Genomic DNA, 23,980 nt, shown 5'->3' with positions numbered 1-23,980 from the left:
CGGGATACCGAAAGGTAGAGCATGAGTCATATGAATGATATGATGAACACTTTGAGTGTTCGCCTTTGAAGCTACATCTTTTCTCGTGATGATCGGAATCGGTGTAGTGGATTTGGTTCGTGTGATCACTAAGACAATGCGAGGGATGTTGTTTTGAGTGGGAGTTCACCTAGTTAATTTAAGAATTAAAATTTGAACTCAATTTATCATAAACTTAGTCTAAACTCTTTGCAAATATGTTGTAGATCATGGCGTGCCCCTCCATCAATTTTAACCAGTTCCTAGAGAAAGAAAAGCTTAAAATCAATGGTAGCAACTTCACCGACTGGTTCCGTCATGTGAGGATTTTCCTCACTGGTGGAAATCTGCAATTTGTGCTTGAAGCACCGCTAGGTCCCCCACTATCCGAGGAAGAAAAGAATGTTTACGAGACTCGGGTAACTCGGTACTCTCAAGTTCAGTGTGCCATCCTGTGCAGCCTAGAGGCGGAGCTCCAAAAGCGTTTTGAGCACCACGACCCTTATGAGCTGGTCCATGAGCTAAAAGCTATCTTTAAACTCATGCGGCCGTGGAAAGCTATGAGGCCTCGAAACACTTCTTTGGTTGTATGATGGAAGAGGGTAGCTCCGTTAGTGAGCACGTGCTCGCTATGTCCGGGCATGCGAAGAAGCTCAGTGACGTGGGGATAGTGATTCCTAACAAGCTGGGTATTCATCGTGTACTCTAATCACTGCCACCTAGTTACAAGAACTTTGTGATGAACTACAACATGCAGAACATGAACAAAGAGTTACCTGAACTCTTCTCCATGCTGAAATCTACTGAGGTGGAGATACAGAAAGAGCACCAAGTGTTGATGGTCAACAAGACCACCAGTTTCAAGAAGCAGGGCAAGCCTAAGAAGCGCAACTTCAAGAAGGGCGGCAAGAAAGTTGCTGCGCCTCCTGAGAAGCCTAAGGCTGGCCCTAAACTTGATACTGTGTGCTATTACTGCAAGGAGAAGGGGCACTGGAAGCGTAATTGTCCCAAATACATGGCTGATCTGAAGAGCGGCCTTGTCAAAAAGAAAGGTATATCTGATATACATGTTATTGATGTCTATCTTACTGGTTCTCGTAGTAGTTCCTGGGTATTTGATAATGGTTCGGTTGCTCATATTTGTAACTCGAAACAGGAACTACGGAATAAACGAAGCCTAGCAAGGGACGAGGTGACGATGCGCGTTGGAAATGGATCCAAGGTCGATGTGATCGCAGTCGGCATGCTCCCTCTACATCTACCTTCGGGATTAGTTTTAAACCTCAATAATTGTTATTTGGTGCCTGCGTTGTGCATGAACATTATATCTGGATCTTGTTTAATGAAAGACGGTTATTTATTTAAGCCAGAGAATAATGGTTGTTCTATTTATATGAATAATATCTTTTATGGTCATGCACCTGAGTTGAATGGTTTATTCTTGTTAAATCTCGATAGTAGTGACACACATGTGCATAACATTGATGCTCAGCAAATTAAATTGAATGATAATTCTACTTATATGTGGCACTGTCGTCTTGGTCATATTGGAGTGAAGCGCATGAACAAACTCCATTCCGATGGACTTCTTGAGTCACTTGACTTTGAGTCACTTGATAGATGCGAAGCATGTCTAATGGGAAAAATGACTAGGACTCCATTCTCTGGTACAATGGAGCGAGCTACAGACTTATTGGAAATCATACATACCGATGTGTGCGGACCAATGAGTGTAGCATCGCGCGGTGGTTATCGTTATGTTCTAACCTTCACGGATGATTTGAGTAGATATGGGTATATTTACTTCATGAAACATAAGTCCGAAACTTTCGAGAAGTTTAAGGAATTCCAAAGTGAAGTAGAAAATCAACGTAACAAGAAGATTAAATTTCTGTGTTCTGATCGCGGAGGCGAATATCTGAGTTATGAGTTTGGCATGCATTTAAAGAAATGCGGAATACTTTCACAGTTGACACCGCTGGGAACACCACAGCGCAATGGTGTGTCCGACGGTCGTAATAGAACTCTCTTGGATATGGTTCGATCTATGATATCTCTTACCAATTTGCCGTTATCGTTTTGGGGTTATGCATTAGAGACAGCTGCATTCACTTTAAATAGGGCACCATCTAAATCCGTTGAAACGACACCGTATGAATTATGGTTTGGGAGAAACCTAAGCTATCGTTCCTTAAAGTTTGGGGTTGCGAAGCTTATGTAAAAAAGTTTCAACCATACAAGCTAGAACCCAAAGCGGAGAAATGCGTCTTCATAGGATACCCTAAAGAAACAATTGGGTACACTTTCTATCACAGATTCGAAGGCAAAATCTTTGTTGCCAAGAACGGATCCTTTCTTGAGAAGGAGTTTCTCACTAAAGAAGTGACTGGAAGGAAAGTAGAACTCGACGAGGTTGTTTGTCAACACCCGGATTTTTAAGTCCAGATGCCTATTATGCCATACATCGCAATCCCAGGAAGATTGTTTTTGCGAGACATAACAGTTGAATATCATAGAGTCATCATTCATTACAACACCATAATAGTCTTACAACAAAAAGGATCACATGATCCAGTCTCATTACAACACTTGATCTAAGGATCAATACATAACACATAGCGGAAGCGAAGTTGTAGTAGTCCATCTAATCCACAGGCAACGCTTGACGTTAGAAGATGATCCTAGTTATCGTAGACGTCCTATTGGCCGTCATCTTGATATTGTTGCTCCTCTTCATAGTCTGGCCATTTGAATAGCCAGGGACACAACCGTGAGTACTTTTAAGTACTCGCAAACTAATACTAGTGTAAGTACTAACATTTTTAGTGAGAGGGTTCTAAGCTCTAAGTTTATTTGCATAAGGCCAGTTTTATTTCATAAGCATTTAGTAAACAAAGACTCTTCAATTGCCTAACTTAACTCAAGTGGGAACATTAGTGTCATTCCCACAACTATGTTGTGATTCAAAATCAAAGTCACCTTTCAAATTCAATTCACAAGTCACCATTTGGAAAAGTTCTGATGACGGAACAGTATGGAATTTCCAACTGTCCATGACCACGGACGCGGCTATTCGAATAGGTTTACACTCTGCATAGGTTGCACACTTGTGCCACAATATCTGATTACATCCGTCAGGGATAGCCCTGAATCATCATACTCAGTATGCGGATCATCAACCATTAACCTTTCACTCACATACCCTAGTATAGGCACCTCTCCCCATGAGTTTGGCCTCCCGGTGATAACCAACTGCTATCCTGGGAACTGCACAAGGCTTGGGTAGGGAAATCAACTCTTTTCACGTCATTTCACTTTCAACGGAGGCAGCCTTGCCATAACCTCTATGACCAGAGGGAACCCATACTAAGACACATAAATTTCCAGCTAAAGCCTTACCCATAATCAGGTATTGTGGGGGTACTCAAGAATTGGAATGGTATCGCATCCGAACCCAATCATCAGTTTTCATCAAAACCACCATTTCATCCAAGTCACATTCACCTTCAAAATCTTTCAATAGAATGACTCATCATTCCAAGGTTTTCAAATTCAAAAGTTTTACATGTTCCCAGCTAGAGTAGTCACTTTTAGTTTAGCAATAACAACTAGTTATGAGGGGTGCTAACTAGGTTGTAGCTCTTCTAGGCTAATTTTGATGCTCTTGCACTACTCCATATCTAGACTCAAGTTAACTATAAAAGTAAGACTTGGAAATTAAAGTAAAAGCTTTGAGAGATAAAAACTGGGACTTGTAAAGTAAAACACAAGTAGTATGGTATGAGTGCTTTGCTCAAGTTGAGCTTGCACTAGGGTAACTTGCAAGAGTTCAGCTTGCCTTGGTTGGTACAGTGGTCAAAGCTTTCTTCTTCTTCCTGATAGTAGACCTCTTCCTCCTGGTATTTCTCGGTACTAGCGTCTATAAAATACGAAGTATACCATCACCAAAAAAATCTTAAGGGCTAGACTAATCACACAAGTGGTTCACACAAGCTATTCTAGTATCACAACATTAGTCACAAGGGGTTGGCTTTGTGTTTTAGGAAAATTTGTAAGAGAAAATAATTTCCTCTCATTGAATCTTTATTAAGATTTAATTTCCTTAAATAATAAGTGTGAGATTAGGTTGACTAAGGTCAACACTTCACCCTTATTATTTGAGAAAAAGGATTTAAATGAGGTACTAAATCTCATGCCATTCAGAGGGTGTTTGTTTGGGCTTTTCTTGGCTTTTCCGTAGAAAAAGCCACCCAAATGAACCAAACGGGGCGCTGCTGCTGTGGGAATTTGCCAAAGCCAAAGAATGAAATAGGCATATGCGGAAAAGCACCTCGGGAGGTGCTTTGAGCGGCTTCCCGCAGCGTTTCCACTTAAAACCCAACCGGTATGACTCTTTGCCCCTGTTGTATCCCGTATTTACTGAAAACTGCCATCGAGCTGGCCTGCTTTGTTTGCGTCCTAGCGAATCGATCACATGGCGGCTGTTTTAACGGATCAGGGTTAAGTAAACGCGTGCGCAACTTGCCAACTACAAGAGCCCCCGATTGAATTTTCTACTCCATGTTCTGTGTGTGCACGTGTAGGAGTTACGTACTTGTGACTTTTGGTACTTGGTAGTAGAACGACGTGGGCTTCCAAAGGTGTGCATGAATGAAAAAGTATTCTAATTATTCGATTTCTTTATCCTATTATATGTGATATCAATTATACATGTTCTTGGAAATCTAGAGTAATCTAGACAATTCATGTTTTCACAGCCAAACAGCCAGCCAAGTTGCCAAACAGTGAAACTCAAAACAGCAGCTTTTCCTACACAGCAGCTTTCTCTGTACAGCCAGCCAACCACAGCCCAAACAAACATGCCCTAAGTAATCCACCATGATGTGCTATAGACCAAAGTCAACACTTCATATTGAATTGCTTACCATGGTTTAAATGAGAGGGAACCTCTCATACTATTTAAGAAATACTTTTGGATAATTTTAAATGGACTAGAAATAGCCACATAGCCATTATTTTGCTCTATCCCATGATCATACAAACAACTATGTGATCTTTTTACATAAACATGTAGAGTATGTGAAATGTGATTTATGAGAGTTGGAATCAGCTCAAAATCACTTATGGTTGATTTTTAATAAATTTTTTAATTTGCAAAAGGCCCTGCCTTGTTATTTTTGCTACATTAATTCTACAAAGGTGCTAGGGTTGAGACCAGTGTAGTTGTTTAGGGAATTTCATAAGCTTTCCAAATATATGAAATTCATCAGATTTGGTTCAGTAGATTTGATTCTATTTAAATTTGAAAAGGGGTCAAGTATTGAATTTGAAATATAACTGAAAAACAAGATTTGAATTTTTGGGCCTGGTGGGAAAGACTAAACGGGCCGAAGAGAATTAAAAAGCGAAAGCCAGCCCAACAACGCGTCTCGCATGCGTGGACTGCCTGACAAGGTGGGCTCCACCTGTCAGCGACGCTTAGCGAGGTGCTGCGGCGGCGTTGTGGACGACGGTGAGGCTCCAGGTACAAGCGGCAGCTCCGGGGGTGGCTCCAATCTTCCTCCTCTTCTGCGGCGGCTCCACGGGCTCAGGCGGTGAAATTGGCAGGCTAAGGTGGCTAATGTCGAGCGGGGTGTGGTCGAGGAGATCGAGTGAGAGGAGGGGAGCAAGGTGGTGTGGAGATTTGAGGCGCGGGAGTGCCCCTTTTATAGTGGCGCGAGGGTCTGAGGCGCGGTGGATGAGGTCGTCCATGGCGACGCGGCTACAGGGGTGCAGGGGGTTGGGCGATGGCGCAGGCGGGTTGGCGCTGTCAGTGCGGTCACGCCAGGCTTGACTGCGGTGAAAACGAGGCCGTGACGTGCTCGTGAGCTTGACGGAGGCTTGCAGTACTGCGGCGGACGTCGGCGACGGTGGCGTCGTCTACAGCATTCCCGCGGTCCAGAGGGCGAGGGGAGGACGAGCGTGACGAGGACGAGGCGTGCTCTGGCGCGCTCCGGTGACGTGCGCTAGCGAGTCTGTGTGTCATTAATATTTATGCAGGATGCAATTTTAAATTACAAAAATTTGAAAAACTAAAATCTTCCTGCTTTCATATTTTCATTTGGAATTTTGAAAATCTAAAAATTGGCTAACCGGGTAAACCCAGGTGAATTCGGATGTAACTTTTTCTCAGGATTTTTTTGATATATTATACGTTTTTTTTCGACGTCGTATGCAAAAGTTATTGCGGTTTTACCATTTTTTAAACTTTTTTTTGCAAAAAAAGTGAAAATTCGAATTTCTTAATTTTTCCTAATAGTAGGTTGCTTAACATACAGGAATCTCAAAAGATTTTATTTTTTTAATTTTCTATCATTTTCTTTTCTATTTTACAGTGTTAAAAAAGCGATCCACGAGGGGGGGCTCTGGGGGTGCGTGGGGAGCTGAAAAACCTTTAGTCCCGGTTGGTAAAGTGAACCGGGACTAAAGGTCTACCCTTTAGTCCCGGTTTGTAATACCAACCGGGACTAAAGGCATCCGAGCCCTGACATAGCCTGCCGCGCCCTGCCGATGGGCCTTTAGACCCGGTTTGTAACAAACCGGGACCAGTGCCCCCATTGGACCCGGTTTGGTTCAAAACGGGGACATTTTCTTGGGACGAAAGGCCTCTTCTCCACTAGTGTACGAGGCATTATACAACACAGAAGTCATCACAAATTGAATACAGACCCAAAGAGAAATCTCAAGTTACCTTAAGAATTTGCAGCCTTTCTTCTACAGTAGGAACAGAGATCTCTATCTCTGAGTCAAAACGTCCTGCCCTTCTCAATGCTGGATCAATAGCATCCACCCTGCACATTATGGGACGAGATATTGTTTCAATAGAACAATTTTCCATGAGACTACAGTACATGTCTTGTCCTACTAAAAAGGCTCGTAAACATGGCCATTAAAACAGAAACTACAATTGAATCCTACCTGTTAGTTGCCGCAACAAGAGCTACGTGAGGAAGCTTCTTCGACGACTTTCTGTGTCCATCCATCAAAGTTAGCAGCTGCGCAACAATGCGGGACACTTGCTCTCTCCTGCGAAAGCGCATCAAGAAAACAGATTTCGACAGGGACAAAAGATGTAATGGTGTATAACAAGCATACCTACTGTCACGTCGCGGACATATAGCATCCAATTCATCGATGAAAATGACGGCTGGCCTACCCCGTGATGCCTGAGAGTAGGCTTCAGCGAAAGCGTCACGCAGGAACTTCTCGCCCTCTCCAGCAAGAGGCTTATGCACAGAGGTCGGGCTGCCAAGACAGAGGCACAATAAAGAAGTGAGACGATCGTGCCGAAATACACACAGGGAAGCAAATGACACTCCTATTTGGTTTGGCAGAATTTAAAAATTCAGTTATCAAAGTCGGCAAGTCAGTACTCGATCGTTGTTAGGTGGGCATTGCACTCCCGAACAACAAGAACCGATCTTCAGACACGCACAGGTCAATATTTCAAGGAGAATCAAGACGTGGGTACTGGGGGTGGGAGTGCATTACCTTTCCGGTGCCAGGGGGGCCGTAGAACAGCAATCCTCTGGGCCTCGCGGGCGTAGAGGGAAGGATACACGACGAGCTCCCGGAGAGCTTGAAGGGCCATGCGGTACCCGGCGACGGCCTCCTCCGCCCGACAACCTCCCGCCTCCGTCTCCGTTACCGCCGTCGCCGCCGACTCTGCTCCCCGCGGCCATCGTCTCGTCTATTTGGGTTATTTCACTTGCCTGGCTGCTTTCCGAGAGCCGCGCGGCGGACGTAAGTTGTCGCGCAGGCGGGAGCGACGACGGGGCTGTCCGGAATCGCCGGAACTGTAAGAGAAAACCCACCCGGCAAAACCCTAGAGGCCTAGACCCTAATTTAGGGGCCCATTCCGTTCTGGAATTTGGGCCGGCCTGGATATGCACAAGACGGGTCTATATCGAGCAAGGATGAATCGTACCGGCCCAATAGGTGACCGGCGACTCTAGCTTCTACCATAGAGGAGCCGTGCGTGGCTAATCCTATTTGACGCCTAATGTGATGTGTCGGTTATCCTCCCAATGCATAGTGCGGGAGCGATGTGGGCTTCAACCCATCACGCGATGCTTGTCGATCGGAGCGGAAGACAACGATCATGGAGGGAGGCGACGACCACGTGCCACCCACCTCGAAGACGGTGAAGGGGCGGCTGCCCCCAGAGTCGTCAGCGAAGGTGACGGAAGAAACTTAAGGTTTTGGGGTGCGATGTAGATGGGGTTCGCCAGAGCTAGGGTGGTGGTGGGGGTTAAAGGGAGGCTGGGGGTGGTGGTGGGAAGCAGTTGAAGAGGATGGGGCGGCATGGAACCACAGGAGCGATGGCCACCTTTCGTGGAGGTAGAAGGCGGCCTGGTCGGTAGCTACATCGGGGGAAAGAACGCGGAGACCATAGGAATGAAGAAGACGAGCGCTCCAGAGTGGTTTGCCACCCAAGGTTTTTAGACGCGCGCATCTCGCGAACGGGTGAAGCGTAAAATACCCATCGACGCGACGCATGAAGAAAAGGACAGATGGGTTGGCCTGCCTAGCACCATCGTCTTCTACCTCTGAATCCCCTCTTCATTCGGTCTTCACCGTCGACCCCCGTCACCACCACCGACCGAAAATCACCTTCCTCCGCCGCCCGTGCCCAGCGCCACTACCGTGTCGTCATGGCGCCTCGCTTCTCGATCCTTGACATCCGCCGGTCTGCTGCCGCCCTAACAAAGGGTTAACCTTGTCAATGCTCATGATGATGGATTTGGGTTTCTAGGAAGGAGGACACTAGCGAATATTTTTCAAAAAAGAAACCACCAGAAAACCATAACGATGGCATCTAGCAATTTGAGTCCCGATGGATGGGTGGTGTAGCGAGTGCGGACGCAAATGGGCCGGCCCAGGTCGTGCTCCCTTGTACAGGAGGAGCACCCGTTGCCTGTTGGCCAAAACAAACCCTAGCAAAGCCCTCCCCGCCCGCCTCCGCCGCCGCCGCACCGCGAGCGAGGTCAGGCGAGCGAGCGAGCGAGCGAGAAGCCAACCGTCCATCCCCGGCGCCGGCGGCGAGAATGGGGCGAGAAAAAACCCGGAGGCTCTCCGGCAGCCGCCACTTCCGGCAGCGGATGGTGCTGGCGACGCTGACCTCCGCCCCGGTCACCATCGTCGACATCCGCGCCGACGGCACGCCGGGCCTCCGGGAGCACGAGGTCTCCCTCCTCCGCCTCATCGACAAGATCTCCGACCACAGCGACATCGAGATCAACGAGACAGGCACGTTCTCTTCTGCCCCCTCTCTGGCTCTCGCTCGTCGTGTCTTCTTGCCTCCGCCTCCTCTTAGATTCGGCTGCTGATTTATCGCTCGCAGGGACCAAGCTGAGGTACAAGCCGGGGGTGATCATCGGCGGGAAGGACCTGGAGCACGACTGCGGCCTGCAGCGCGGGATCGGCTACTTCCTCGAGCCGCTCATACTGCTCGGCCTTTTCGGCAGGTCGCCCCTGTCCATCCGGCTCAAAGGTGAAAACCATTTCCTTTCCTTATCTAGTTTATTTATGCTTGGGGTGCGTAGCGTTAGCAAGAAAAAATAGATTATGCCTCCTCTACTGTTTGAATGAACGTTTGGCTCGTTTTCATCAACCTGTACCATCCTTATGGTAATTTCTGTTTATCCAATGAAGATGCCCAGCTAACACGAGGTGCTCGATAGTATGTATATCAAGCATCATAATAAGCATCCATAAGGAAAAATCTACAAAGGACAAAATAATACTCCTTTAGTCATCTTCCGCACTAAATTTATGGTCATTGTTCTCTTTATCATACAACGTCTTCCTCTTCTAAATTTGCAACGGAATCTGAACTTGATGACATGTTTATAGGAATCACAAATGACACAAAGGACCCTTCTGTGGACACTTTTCGGATGGTCACATTGCATATGCTCAAGCATTTTGGTGTTCCTCTTGAGGGGCTGGAGCTAAAAATTGAAAGCCGGGGAGCTTCTCCTCTTGGTGGCGGTGAAGTGCTTCTTCGAGTTTCCAATATAAACAGCACCTTGACGGTGTGTTGGAGTTTACTTCTGCTAACATTTCGCAATCTCTGTTCGACATTATCCTTCTAACGTTAACTGTTTCCACAGGCAGTTAATTGGGTTGACGAAGGCATGGTAAAGAGGATAAGAGGTGTAACATTCTCCACCAGAGTATCTCCACAGATTGAAAACCGTATCCTCTATGCTGCCCGTGGACTCTTCAATAAGTTCATTCCTGATGTTCATATATTCACTGATCATAGATCGGGTGCATCTGGTGGAAGGTATTTTTTTCCAGTTTGACCTGTTGAATAGTAATAGCGGCACACCCTGCTTTTTATCTCCTGATGATGTCTTTATAACTCAAATACTTATTCATCTTTGTGCCAGGTCAGCAGGCTATGGTGTATCTGTTGTTGCTGAGACCACAACAGGCTGTTTAATTTCTGCAGATGCTACTGTGAGTCATACCAATGTTGACGAATTAAGTACTGAATCTGAGAAGCCCGAGCTAATGTCTCCAGAGGATCTTGGTGAACAAGTTGCATCAATGCTGCTAGAAGAGGTGGCTCAAGGAGGAGTTGTTGACTCAACACATCAGGTCTGTTTTTTCATACCAGTTTTTTTCTTTTCTTATCTTTAGCAGGCTGATTGTATATATTTTTGAACTGCAATTGATAGTTTGTTTTTCCTTGTCATACGCCTATAGTGCGATTGACGATCAATTCTTTGTTTTATTGTCTGCTCTATGAAGCACTTAGATATCTCTCCAACATCAATGGTCTAGTTCTTTGGACTGGTTCATATTGTAGGAAGATAACCGATTTAGTATTTTTATTTTCTGTCCTTGAAAACACAGGGGACCAGGACCCGTTCATTCACCGACCACTGTAGTAGCTCAAAGAACCACACATTGAAGCTGGATAGGAACTACAAATTTAAGCCAAAGATAGCATGCATGGATTTTTCCCATTAGAATTATTGTTTTATGCAAGTTCTTCTGGCAACCTAGTGCTTAGTTCATTTTGGCAAAATAATTCTGAGATTGTGTTAGCCTTTTCTCTTAAGGCTCTTTTCAGATATTTTTTAGGGCCTTTTTCAGATCTTGCTTCAAAATGCATGTTATGTTTTGTTACATGATGTCTCTCTTGTAAATAATTTGCAGGGCCTTCTGTTTATGCTTTGCGCTCTATGCCCGCCTGATGTGTCAAAGGTCCGTGTGGGACAACTGACACCATATGCCATAGAAACACTCCGAAACATCAGGGATTTCCTTGATGTCAAGTTCATCATCAAGCCCGACCCCAATTCAAACACAGTTACATTGAAATGTGTTGGTGCGGGAGTAAAGAACCTTGCTCGTAAGATTTCATAAACAGAAGGATCACAAATCTCATCAAGGATGGGCGGATGCAGCAGTGTTTTGCAATTGCAACACAACAATTTTCATAGCCGATGTTGTAGAAGTTATGTTGCAAGGTAGTTTTGATGTAAGCTATTTGTTCTGGAATATATTTGCCTGATCATAGTATTTGTACACTCAACTGTATCTGATATTCTCATCTGTCCAATAGAACAACTGCTCTTCGGCTTCTGTTTCCTGAGAAAACAGGTGACTGTTAACTTTTACATAGAGATATGTGTTAACATTCAGCATGCACTGCTTGATGTGCCTTTTCTTTCTACTAGCCTGTTACATGTTGCAACATTTGAAAGGTCATTGTGCCTATTATTGTTCAAGAAGATCGTCAACTGATATCGTACAATCATTCATAGAGATTGAACTCTACACTGACCTAACACATATGATGGCTGGGTATCATTCTGCTCAGCCTATCCCAGTCAATATACACACAAGCACAAAACTTGTAGTCTTCTCCCTATTAATTCACCCATCTATGTACACAACTGAATATCAGCAAGAGAAGAACACAAAACCACTTCATCAGCATCACTACACTTTCTCCTTCACATAAGCAATGGTGAATATCCAAATAAGAGACAAGACCCAGTCGAAGGAACGGGAGGCGGCGCCACTGCTGGTGCCGGAGAAGCCGGTCGGGTTGTCTGGGCCGTACATCGAGGTTGTCTGGGCCGTACATCGAGGTCCCACCGGGGTTATTGTTCGCGTTCAGCACCGTCGAGCCCGACCCTCCACCGACCGCCGGTCCCGTCCCTGTCGTTGGATCGGTGCTGTAGCCCGGAGTCATGCCCGCCGACCCGAAGCCTGGTGTGCCTGTTACTGCCGGAGTACCGGTGCTGCCTGAACTGCAGCACATGTGGCAAATGCATGATCAGCATAGAAGAAGAAGTTTCATGAATTTTACTGTTCCATACGAAATTCCTGACAAAATCGTGTGTTCAAGATATGACTGAAAACAAGTTACTATCATTTCTCTAATCTTACCCTGATGATGTCTGGTACATGCAAGCTCCTGAACCTGAAGAATTCTCCAACTCGTCAGTACAACAATTTCCGAGTTATTTAAAGAATATCAAGTGATGTAGTGAGTGAGTGGGAGTATGGTTACTTGGGTTGGTGTCGACGAGCATGCCGGCGCCGCCGAAGTCGCAGCTTGTCGGCGAGGTGTTCCGCTGGAAGTAGCTGTTGAACGCGTAGGAGGCGTGGGCCTGCATCGTGTTTGGGTTGTAGCAGCTTCCCATGGGCTGCAGTGCCGAGCAGTCGGCGCCGCCCATGCCGCACGCGTAGTCCATCCCGGCCTGCAGCGCCGCCTCCATCACCCCCGTCTTCGGCACACACCACGTCCCCGCTCCCGTCATCGTGGTGGGCGCCGCGCCGGTGGGCACCGTGGTTGCGGGAGCAGGGAAAATAGGCGTCGCCCCGATGGGCACCGTTGTCGCCGGCGCGGGGAACACCGGCGTAGTCGGCACGCCGACGCCGCCACCCTGCGGTGGGTACGGGTATGTCGCGGGGTTGGTGACTGGCGACGTGCCGGGCACTGCAGTTGGCGTCGTTGCCGGGTTGGTGATCGGCGCGGTGACCGGGTTCGTGAACGGCGCCGGCGTCGTCATCGTAGACGGCTCCGGGTTGGTTTTGAACTCAAAAATAGATGTTTATTGAGTAAATGGCTTTATAAAGTTGTTAATGAGGACGGGGCGTGGCAAGAATTGCTACATAATAAATACCTAAGACAAAAGACCTTATCTGAGGTGAAAGCTAAGCCTACAGACGCTTCTTTTTGGAAGGGATTGATGGGGGTTAAGGACGATTTCTTTAGTCGAGGCTTTTTTAAGGTTGGTAATGGAGCAAATACTCGTTTCTGGGAAGATACTTGGTTAGGAAAACGCCCACTAGCTCACCAATATCCATCTTTGTATAACATTGTGCATCATAAAAATGTAACAGTAGCCCATGTGTTAGCTCAAACACCTCTGAGTATCAGTCTCAGAAGGTTATTGGTGGAAAACAAATGAACTTTGTGGTTACAGTTATGTCGAAAACTTATGAGAGTTAACCTAAACGGAGAGAATGATCGTTTCGTTTGGAGTCTGACAACAAATGACGCGTTTACAGTAAAATCTATGTATGAGAATCTTATGAATGACCACACACCTTTCTTGCGAAAATACCTATGAAAAGTTAAAATTCCTCTTAAGATAAAAATATTTATATGGTTCTTGAGTAATAATGTTTTGCTTACTAAAGATAATTTAGCTAAAAAACGGTGGAATGGGTGTACAAAATGTGTTTTTTGATCTCTCACCTCCAACCAATATTACGAATATGTTTGGTAATTGGTTAAATGAAGTTGATAGACAATCTAAGGCTTTCATCCGTTTTGGGGTTTCTGCCTTATGTTGGTCTATATGTCTGAGGTGTACTCTTAAACTTTTTTAATAAAAAATAGTGTGCATCGGCATGATGCAGAAGCCCGGACTTTAATCCCCATTTCGAAAAAAGGTAAACGAGAGCAAAACCAAACTATTTTCACGTTTGACACGAGCAGCCCGTACGTGCGTGCCGGTGCAAGCGCGGGCGGCTGGGCACTCGATCACCGGGTTAAATAAAGCTTGTACCGGTACCCCTACACTTTGTAGTGCATCATCAAAAGCAATATAGTAGTAATATACCGAGCCTGGCTTTGCTTAGACGGTACTACTGCAGCTTTACCGCCACCTGCTATGCTATGGTTGTTCCAGTAAGAGTGCTCTAGTTTAACATTTGTTCATCCTCGATTAGCGGTAGACAAGACAGCGCTTTCGCAGCTCGCTCCCTCCGTGTCCGCGGTAAAAAGGTGCTGTTTGGAAGCAAGCTGATGCCCACCGTGCGTGCTCTTGACCGGCTTGTTGGTCTCTCCTCTCCTCTGCATCACAAACTTTTACCGCTGCATTCTCTCTTTTCAGTTTTCACCCACGGGTAGTTCGGGGTGAAAGTGAAAAAAGTAACTAGCGTCCGCAATGTGGGTCCACGGCGACCGGCGCAGCAATGTGGGCCCATGCAGCGCGACGCGTGCACACCGCAGAGGAGCCGGCTCGCGAGCGGCCCGTAGACCCGGTGCACCGTAGGACACCTGGGGGACTTCCTGTCGCACAACGGCCGCACCTAGGCCGGGTCCACCCACGACCACGACGCTCTCTCCCGCGACTGCGGCGGTGCTGCTCCGCGTCGCTGTCCCAGCTTTTAAAGCTGTCGTCTCCCCAACTTTTCCCGTCACTCTCTCTCTCTCTCCTCAATTACGACGCCACCCAGAGCCAGAGCGAGAGAGAGAGTACCCAGTGGAGTGGAGTGGAGCTTTCGGCGGCGGCTGCTGCTCCGGTCACCAAGCCGGATCCGATGCCGGGCTGCGGCGGCGGGAGGCGGCTGTGAGCGAGGGAGGAGGTGTCCCCGGGCGGCGCCGCTCTCCTCTCCTCCCCGTGCCGGCTGGGAGAGAAGGTGAGCAAAACTCGCAACCGCAACCGCTTAGCTCTTTCTGTCTGGGATCTAGCTCGCCCTCGCTTGATTAGGCTCGCATTTTTTTTTGTTTTGGCGCGCTCCGTTGTCCATCGCTGCGAGGATGGGATAGTTTCGGGAAAATAGTACTTATTTCGGGCCAAGCACAACCAATTTTACTCACGATGTCGCCTGCCCCCCACCGTTCGACACTTCCGACTTGAGTAGCTCAGCAGGCGGCGATTCCGCAATAGACGGCAGCGCATTGCTCGTTTTCTACCACCCACATCTAGTCTACGAGCTGAGCGTTACTGTCGCGTGCACACTCACTCAGTTCAGCTGCCTGCATTTTGCATTCTTGGCTGCCAGCACTCGGACATCTCATTCGCCGGGACTGGCATTTTTGGGCAAAATACCATTTGACACAGAATTCTGCCTTTTTTTTTTTTGCTCCAGGGATCTGCTCCAACTGAAAATCGAAGCCTGCTTCTGGATTTTGCGCTGGCGAGGTAACAATCAATGGCTGCGGCGGCGACGGCGATGCGAGGCGGGAGCAGCGACAGGGGCGGCGGCGCGGGGCCGGACTCGGGCAAGTACGTGCGGTACACGCCGGAGCAGATCGAGGCGCTCGAGCGGGTCTACGCCGACTGCCCCAAGCCCACGTCCTCGCGCCGGCAGCAGCTGCTGCGCGACTGCCCCACGCTCGCCAACATCGAGGCCAGGCAGATCAAAGTCTGGTTCCAAAACAGAAGGTAATACTGGAAAACTATAGCTACACTCTGCATTTTCTGACCAAGTGTTTGTGCGGTATCCTGAGTGATGCCCTGTTGGTTAAAAATTATGTTATGGTAGTAGTATTCTTATCAAAAAAATGGAGGGCTGGTGTTACATTGCTGTTTTGAAGATGATTATAAAGTAGCTTTTAGGTGGAGAGAAGTTTTCATGTGAATTGCTTATTGTGGCATTGGATTACACAGCAGCTAACTGCATTTTACACGTATTGAGCCTCAGGTCATTGTTTTCTCGTATACTACTGACGCGGGCTCTACTGCGCCTTGTTCTTACAGGTGCCGGGATAAGCTGCGCAAGGAGTCTTCACGGCTTGAGTCCGTCAACAGAAAAGTGGCTGCTATGAACAAGCTTCTTATGGAGGAGAATGAACGCCTGCAGAAGCAGGTCTCCCAGCTGGTTCATGAGAATGCACAAGTGCGGCAGCAGCTCAAGAGTGTAAGTTTTTGTTATGGTGCTGTAGGCGTTCCATTTCCACCCCCTTCCTACAAACAATGGCCTTGCCCAAGCCTTGTTTGTTCACAATTTTTTTGCATTATTTACATTTCCATTTGCGTAATATGATAGACACGGCATGTTAGGTTCAGCTTTATATGATTCTTTATACTTGTATGTGAGGCTGCGAGTATGATAGCGTACTAGTAGTGCATTAGTTTCAGAGTACCAGTATGTTGAGGAGGACATTGATCCCTTATGCTACTGTTTTAAGCTAGGTGTACCACCTAGATGTTCTACTTCATGGGATGCTCAAAATAGCCATCATTTGGTCCTTGGAATGTTAGACGGTTAACCAGATTGTTCTATGTGTACCCTTACTTTTCCTGATAACATCTGTTGATTGAATACAGAGTTCAATGCCAAATGATACAAGCTGTGAATCAAATGTAACTACCCCTCAAAACCCTCCAAGGGATGCAAGTAACCCTTCTGGGTAAGAAAATCGCTCCTGGTAGCTAGGGAAGAATTCATGCTACTCACCTTGCCTTTCCTCCATCATCCTTTCCTGAAACTAGATTTATTTTTCGCGTTCCAGGCTCCTTTCAATTGCAGAGGAGACCCTGACAGAGTTCCTCTCGAAGGCTACTGGAACAGCTATTGATTGGGTCCAGATGCCTGGGATGAAGGTTACATGACAACTCTGTTTTTTTTTTTTGCTATTAACACCAATACAGTGTTCGACAATTTGCTAATTAAGTTCTGTTTTTATGACATTAGCCTGGTCCGGATTCGGTTGGTATTGTGGCCATTTCACATGGTTGCCGTGGTGTTGCTGCCCGCGCCTGTGGTTTGGTGAATCTAGAACCAACAAGAGTAAGTGCTTTATATGTTTCTTGGTGCTCAGAAATATGTTGCATCTGTTACGTTATTTGTGGATTGTGCACCTTCTTTCCATCAGTTCAGACATTTGGATCTACTGGTTGGTGCATGAAACTTAGCAACATCTAGAGTTTATTTTTTGTCAATATTAATCTGGAGCAAGTATTCTGCAACTGATTTAGACTTGGGTTTCTGTGTGGATACGGTGACTTGTTGAGGATGTAAGAAACTCAAATGCCATGGAAGACATTGCTGCCAATCTGTTAGTTATTTGGGATGCAGTGAAGTTTGATCAGAAGACAATTCTATACTTTAGGCCTTAAATGAATAGTACCCTCTTCTGTAGGCTCCTTAGTTTTCTCTGTTCACTTAGGCTGTACTGTAGAATGCCCTCCTCACATAAGTATGTTGGAATAAATTGTGATAGGGATGCAACCGAAAAATTCTTTTTTAATACGTGCAACAGAATACTTAGGCCTTAAATTTGAAGTCTCCTTTCCTATAGGAACCTGGAAAGTTTCCGACCACTTAGGATGTACAAAAGAGATGAACGCTCTCACCTCACATACATATATTTTGCCTACTAATTAATTACAAAAAAATCAAACTGTCAATACAACTTAATATTTGCTAAAGGGTATCAATAAATTGCCTTCCTGATAGAATTTTGTTACGTAGGTTGTAGAGATCTTGAAAGATCGACCGTCTTGGTTCCGTGATTGTCGAAGCCTGGAAGTTTTCACGGTGTTACCAGGTGCAAATGGAGGAACAATTGAACTTGTTTACACACAGGTCAGCATTAAACCATTTTTTTAATGTTTCTTCAGCCTATGCAGTGATGCACATGATTCCTGCTGTGAACACTAATGTTTCATTTTTATTTGCAGTTGTATGCTCCAACAACTTTAGTCCCTGCACGTGATTTTTGGACTCTAAGGTATACAACCATAGTGGAAGATGGCAGTCTTGTGGTACGTATGACCACGGGCACTAAGTTTTACTTATTTAACTCTATTAAATATGAGCTAGGATATCACTCCTTGCTATCCGCTAAGGAATACGAGCCATGATATCACCTATGGCTAATATCTTCCATCACTAAGGTCTGTGAGAGATCCTTGAGTGGTTCTGGGGGTGGTCCAAGTGCAGCTTCTGCACAGCAGTTTGTTAGAGCTGAAATGCTTCCAAGTGGATATTTAGTTCGCCCCTGTGAAGGTGGAGGTTCCATTGTGCATATAGTGGACCATCTGGAATTTGAGGTATGACCCCTGCTTTCTATCCATATGTTCGTAGATGTAGGACTTTTTCTGTCGGACATCCATTAAATATTTGATTTGGTTTCATCTTTCAGGCATGGAATGTTCCTGAAGTGCTTCGGCCTCTCTATGCGTCTTCTAGGGTAGTTGCTCAGAAAATGACTACTGCGGTGAGTGCTTACAGAGTGTTGGTTCACTCCATCTATGTGTGTGAAGTTGCATTGGTACTGATTACAAACTCACCATTCTACGGGAAACCACTTATTAATGAACTGAAGTTTTATGCTTGATATATTGTGAAAATGATTAAGATTTTTAGTCTTTGGAGATCCTGGGAGTTCATTCTCTGCACTATACTTAATACTAAAAATTACTAACTGCACCTACATATCAAGGCACTCCGCCACGTCAGACAAATTGCTCAAGAAACAAGTGGTGAGGTGGTCTATCCCTTGGGGAGGCAACCTGCGGTACTAAGAACCTTTAGTCAAAGGCTGAGCAGGTGAATTTAGATCAACTTCTACTCTTCATACGATTAATGTGTGCATCTGGTTGACATGTTTCTGACACCATTGTTTACATTTTTCCTTAGAGGCTTTAATGATGCCATCAGCGGATTCAATGACGATGGTTGGTCTATAATGGGTGGAGATGGCATTGAAGATGTAGTTGTTGCTTGCAACTCAACTAAGAAAATTAGGAACATCAGCAATGGTGGCAATGCTTTTGCAGCCCATGGAGGTACTATATGTGCTAAGGCATCGATGCTACTGCAGGTAAATGGCGACCTTAGTTCATTAGTATGTAGCAAGGGTTCATCTTTATTATTTTGAATGAAAATGAAACTTCAATAGTGGTTCAGCACTTCAACATGCATGCACATGCACTTCAATGAGTTTTAAGATATTATAATTCGACCACCAATTTGTGGGTTCTGATTTAATTGTTTCCTTAACCATTGCTATTTGAGAAGTCATATTATAGACACTTGTTTGAGTGCTTTAAAACTAGTTTGCCTGTTTTCTGTTTTTCCGTAACTGTTAAATCAATGGAGCTAAATCCTTATATTACATCTTTCATCCTTTATTTTGATATATTGTAGAGTGTCCCACCGGCGATACTCATTCGATTTCTGAGGGAGCATAGATCTGAATGGGCTGATTACAGTATGGATGCGTATTTGGCTTCGGCACTGAAAACAAGCACATGTTCATTCCCTGGGCTGCGTCCGATGAGATTTTCTGGGAACCAGATCATCATGCCACTTGCTCACACAGTAGAGAATGAGGAGGTATATTTATTGTTGTTTATGTCGAAAGCTTGTGCTGTTGCATTTGTTAGTGATCCGGTATCACAGTATCAGTGTATTACCATTATTGAATCGAAATAGTAAACTACTTTTTTGAGGGTAAACATAAATTAGTTATTGTATTCTCACTGATGTTGTTACATTGCCATAGTGGAGAACGATACAACATAACTATCTAGTTTATCACTAGATTGGCATTGTCATATTAAATGTACCACATGCTTTATTTTTTGTTATCTTTAACTTGAAAAAAGCAAAAAATGTGCAGATTCTTGAAGTTGTTCGCCTTGAAGGGCAACCTCTCACTCATGATGAAGTTCTTTTTTCAAGGGATATTGACATGCTTCAGGTGAGAATCTTAACCACATTGCACTTTATGCTGGCAGTAAAATAACTCTTTGGAGGACATGTATACAGTTCACTAGCATCATGCTATCACTGCATCAATAATAAGATGAATTTATATTTTCTCTTTCCTCACTCCGTCCTGATGAGAGTGGCACAGAGATTTTTTTCACGTGGACCAAGGGACGAGCGGTGGGGAGCTTTGCTAGACTGAAATACGCTCAAAGAGTTTTTACTACCAGCAGTAACTAACAGCACTTGATTCATACGCTAGTGTCAGCAAGTGGTGGGCCCCTGCATGCCTTTTCTCTCCCTCAGCAAGTCTTCCTTCGCTGCATGCTCTCTCTCTCTCGCTCTGTTTCTCACCGGATTTTCTTGCCCCACACATCCGTGTCCGGCGAAAAAATCTCCCCCAGATAAATCACGACCAGGGGCAAAACAGGAAGATTTGCACGTTTCTGTCACCTGCGCCACCTAAAACGGGACTTCCTAGTTCAAATTATACGCCACTTCCATCAGGACAGAGGGAATAGTTCACAGCTTGTTATTATTTGCTCTGTTTCACTATGCATGTTAGCAAGCAAACCAGCCTATAAAGTAACAGCTAACAATGGCCCAATATTTGTCTGGTTATACCAAGTAGCTTTCTTTGCGTTTCATTTTATTGAAAAGCTAGAAGTTACACGCCTTCTAAGAGGTTTACACATTTTGTTACAGGCTAGGGAGAATGTCCCAAGCCAGTCGAAGAGGTTTACCACATACTGTATATTTTGCTAGGTAGAGTAAAAGCTTTCTACAAGAATGTAAATGTTCTGGCTTAATGTGATTTTGTGAGGAAAGTTGGTTAATGTGATTTTGAAGTCTGCTATTTCTACTATACCTTACTTCACTTGGAAGGGTTGCCATTCGGTAAAATGTTTATACTATACTGAGTTCGTGATGTACCATTTGTCTTTTTGGCATTTCAGCTTTGCACAGGAATACATGAGAAATCTGTGGGATCCTCCTTCCAGCTTGTTTTTGCACCGATTGCTGATTTTCCAGATGATGCTCCATTGATTTCATCCGGTTTTCGTGTTATACCACTTGATACGAAAACAGTTAAGCATTTCCACCCACATTACTCTCTTTCTAACCATGTGCTTTATTTAGGTCACAATGTGCTTTATTTGCTATATGTTTGTGTTGGTGCAGTAAACTGCAATGTATTATTGATGTATATTAGTTTCATAGACGACCTTAATTTTGTTATGTAACTTAACTCTGGTTAAGTGTAAAATTGTTCATGTGATACTTTTCCTTTCTCTTAGATGATAATCTGTTTGGCACAAATCCTTTCAATGTAAAGAAAAAAATCTTGTTCTTACTTCCTGTTACATAACAGTTCATTGGTTTTCATCAATGATTGCTTCTATTCCAGTACACGTGGTTTAGGTTCTGCATACTTTGGTGTCAATCCTTGATGCAGAGTCTGCAAGCAATAAAGTTCTTCCATTATCTATATAAAGTTTTTAACCATCATATCTTATGCAGGACATTGTATCCTCTGGTAGGACATTAGATTTGGCATCTAGTCTTGAAGTGGGCTCCATCGCAACCCAAGCCTCAGATGCATCTCCAGATAATTGTAGTGTGCGATCTGTGCTGACAATCGCCTTTCAATTCCCTTATGAGCTGCATCTACAAGACAGTGTTGCAGCTATGGCCCGTCAGTATGTCCGTAGCATTGTTTCTGCTGTTCAAAGAGTGTCAATTGCTATCTCCCCATCTCAATCTGGTCTAAATGCTGGGCAGAGGATACTCTCTGGCTTACCTGAAGCAGAAACACTTGCTCGATGGATTTGCCAGAGCTATCAGTAAGCGTACTTGTGATTCACTTTGATTCATTTCCATGGTATTTGCAAGCTGATGTAATTGCTATCCACAGTTTCCATATAGGGGTAGAGTTACTTACCCAATCAGATGGAGCTGGGGAACAATTGTTGAAGATGCTATGGCACTACCAAGATGCTATCTTGTGCTGTTCTTTTAAGGTATATAAAGAATCTGACAAACAAATTCCAACTTGAAGCCTACTCTCACTTTGTGTTCATCATTTGATCTAGACCTGATTTAGGAGATCTGTTACTATTAGAAATTGATCACTCAAAAAAATATTAACCTATGTGCTATAAAAACTTCATTACCTGGTTCTTAGGTCTTCTGATGCATACTTGATTTTAATGATAACTGATAGTTTATTGCATGTTTATAGATGAGCATGTACCTTGCTTCTTTTTGAAATGATTTTATTTGAGTTCTTACAGTTGTACTTCTTAACCTCACTGTACATTTTCTCACATTGATGCTGTAATTGGCCTTTCATCTATCAGGAAATACCCGTGTTTACGTTTGCCAACAAGGCAGGACTGGACATGTTAGAAACTTCGCTTGTTGCCTTACAAGACCTCACATTGGACAAGATCTTTGATGAGTCTGGAAGAAAAGCTCTATTCTCGGAGATCTCAAAATTGATGGAAGTGGTACAACTAGTTTCTCATCCTTTTTGCACAACCTTTTTTGTTTTGTTTTTGCATCAACTGCCACCCTAAATCACTAAATCTTGCACTGGCTAAAATATTGTCTACCAAATTCTCTCTAGCAAAGACCGTACTGTTGGCTGCTGAACATTCCCCAGAATTTCCATAAACTTGCAGAACACATACTGTATGTTCGCATGTTCACTGTCGTCTGCATTCCATACCAAGAAATACAATGCCTTCCACCTGCATTCCAGATTATCCTTCAGTTTCAGTTCTCTATATTCTAGGTTGCTAACCATTGTGCTATTTGGGGTTTGTTCAGGGCCATGTCTACCTGCCGTCAGGCGTGTGCATGTCGGGGATGGGCAGGCATGTCTCCTTCGACCAAGCTGTGGCATGGAAGGTGCTGGGCGAGGACAGCACCGTCCACTGCCTGGCTTTCTGCTTCGTGAACTGGTCCTTCGTGTGATGTGAAGTGATGTGATCTGTCCGTCCAGCCACCGAACGGCCTCCGGCCGACCTGTGACGAGCAGATGGCAGTTTTTGGCTGCTGCTTTCTTGACTCAGGCCGTGCCCTAAGCGTGTTATGTGTTTTGTAATAGCTCCAAATGATGTGGGCAGGGATCGGTCCAGTGTTATGAGAACCATAACACTGGACCGATCCCTGCCTAGTGTTCTGTTATGGACCGATCCCTGCCTAGTGTTCTGAGAACATCGACTCAGGCCGTGCCCTAAGGTGAGAGTACTTACACTTGATTTCAGTATGTAGCACCTGGGGGGAATTCCCAGGCAGGCAGAGGCCGTAGCGTTCCTCCGACATTTTAACCCTGTGGTTTTGGTTCCAATATGTAAGCTCTGGAACAGCACTGTGCTGTGTCCGGCCTAGGGGTAGTGAGACCTGGGCCGTTGGTTTCCTTTTGGGAAAAAAATTCAAAACCTATAGCGTTGCCCAACAAACGAAAAAGAAAGTAGTCCTTGTACGTGGAGAATGTTTTTCGATAAAGGGAATATATTAATATCAAAATGATACTAATTATATCCAGCCTCTAATGGCACTATGGATGCATACAGCCAAAAAAAAAAAAAAAACTAAGAAACAAAAGTCCCGCTATAGTATCTCGGACCTAACAACAGCAATACCTCCACCGCCAAGATAACACCTGAAATATAGAATCTTCAAAAATGACGCCTCCAAGAAGGGAACAGTGCGCAACACCATCGTCGCCCGATCAACGATCTTAGGTTTTCACCCTGAAGATAGTCCCCGCTCTTAAAACAATGCCTCCAACAAGGTCATTGCTAGGCACAACCAGTTAAGGCCAGACCTTGGGTTTTCACCCTGAAAGGTAGGACTCTGAACTTCACCTGTGTTGTCGCCCCCACTTTCATGCCGCTGCTGTGAAGCCTGGAACACCAAGCAAGTCCCTCAACAACGCGGAGACTTGAACCTCCCTTAGCTAGTCCTCCCCTCCGGCCTTCATGAACTT

The 23,980-nt window shown here is 45.1% G+C and overlaps 3 protein-coding genes across 3 annotated transcripts; 2 read left to right on the top strand and 1 right to left on the bottom strand.

Moving 5' to 3' along the window:
* The first annotated feature begins 8,962 nt into the window (after positions 1 to 8,962).
* Positions 8,963 to 11,658, top strand: LOC127297598 (probable RNA 3'-terminal phosphate cyclase-like protein). Its single transcript, XM_051327921.1, has 6 exons — positions 8,963 to 9,306; positions 9,401 to 9,550; positions 9,913 to 10,094; positions 10,173 to 10,348; positions 10,455 to 10,665; positions 11,230 to 11,658. The coding sequence occupies exons 1-6, from the start codon at positions 9,105 to 9,107 to the stop codon at positions 11,437 to 11,439; spliced, it is 1,131 nt and encodes a 376-aa protein (XP_051183881.1). The 5' UTR covers positions 8,963 to 9,104; the 3' UTR covers positions 11,440 to 11,658.
* Positions 11,659 to 12,467: 809 nt separating this feature from the next.
* On the bottom strand, positions 12,468 to 13,097 carry LOC127348240 (glucan endo-1,3-beta-glucosidase 13-like). Its single transcript, XM_051374325.2, has 2 exons — positions 12,596 to 13,097; positions 12,468 to 12,505 (listed from the first exon to the last, which is right to left on the bottom strand). The coding sequence occupies exons 1-2, from the start codon at positions 13,095 to 13,097 to the stop codon at positions 12,468 to 12,470; spliced, it is 540 nt and encodes a 179-aa protein (XP_051230285.2).
* A 1,639-nt stretch (positions 13,098 to 14,736) lies between these two features.
* Positions 14,737 to 23,318, top strand: LOC127297599 (homeobox-leucine zipper protein HOX10). The gene is made up of 19 exons (XM_051327922.2): positions 14,737 to 14,958; positions 15,412 to 15,707; positions 16,023 to 16,182; positions 16,593 to 16,675; positions 16,778 to 16,868; positions 16,960 to 17,055; positions 17,740 to 17,853; positions 17,949 to 18,032; positions 18,165 to 18,320; positions 18,413 to 18,487; positions 18,713 to 18,819; positions 18,910 to 19,093; positions 19,420 to 19,608; positions 19,895 to 19,975; positions 20,940 to 21,071; positions 21,505 to 21,827; positions 21,899 to 22,004; positions 22,344 to 22,493; positions 22,816 to 23,318. Exons 2-19 carry the CDS (start codon positions 15,475 to 15,477, stop codon positions 22,960 to 22,962), a joined length of 2,511 nt encoding a protein of 836 aa, XP_051183882.1. The 5' UTR covers positions 14,737 to 14,958; positions 15,412 to 15,474; the 3' UTR covers positions 22,963 to 23,318.
* The last annotated feature ends 662 nt before the right edge of the window (positions 23,319 to 23,980 follow it).

The sequence above is a fragment of the Lolium perenne genome, chromosome 4, assembly GCF_019359855.2.
Source record: "Lolium perenne isolate Kyuss_39 chromosome 4, Kyuss_2.0, whole genome shotgun sequence".
NCBI lineage: Eukaryota > Viridiplantae > Streptophyta > Magnoliopsida > Poales > Poaceae > Lolium > Lolium perenne.
This window is presented reverse-complemented; position numbering and strand designations above follow the sequence as displayed.

Bases quoted from the DNA above. Each gene is read 5' to 3' on its own strand.
- LOC127297599 (XM_051327922.2), top strand. From the start codon at position 15,475: ATGGCTGCGGCGGCGACGGCGATGCGAGGCGGGAGCAGCGACAGGGGC. The intron at 17,056-17,739 runs GTAAGTGCTTTA...TTTGTTACGTAG, and splicing joins TGAATCTAGAACCAACAAGA to GTTGTAGAGATCTTGAAAGA. The intron at 22,494-22,815 runs GTACAACTAGTT...GGGTTTGTTCAG, and splicing joins TCTCAAAATTGATGGAAGTG to GGCCATGTCTACCTGCCGTC.
- LOC127348240 (XM_051374325.2), bottom strand. From the start codon at position 13,097: ATGACGACGCCGGCGCCGTTCACGAACCCGGTCACCGCGCCGATCACC. The intron at 12,506-12,595 runs GTAACCATACTC...AGAATTCTTCAG, and splicing joins GCTCGTCGACACCAACCCAA to GTTCAGGAGCTTGCATGTAC.
- LOC127297598 (XM_051327921.1), top strand. From the start codon at position 9,105: ATGGGGCGAGAAAAAACCCGGAGGCTCTCCGGCAGCCGCCACTTCCGG. The intron at 9,307-9,400 runs GCACGTTCTCTT...TATCGCTCGCAG, and splicing joins CATCGAGATCAACGAGACAG to GGACCAAGCTGAGGTACAAG. The intron at 10,095-10,172 runs GTGTGTTGGAGT...CTGTTTCCACAG, and splicing joins ATATAAACAGCACCTTGACG to GCAGTTAATTGGGTTGACGA.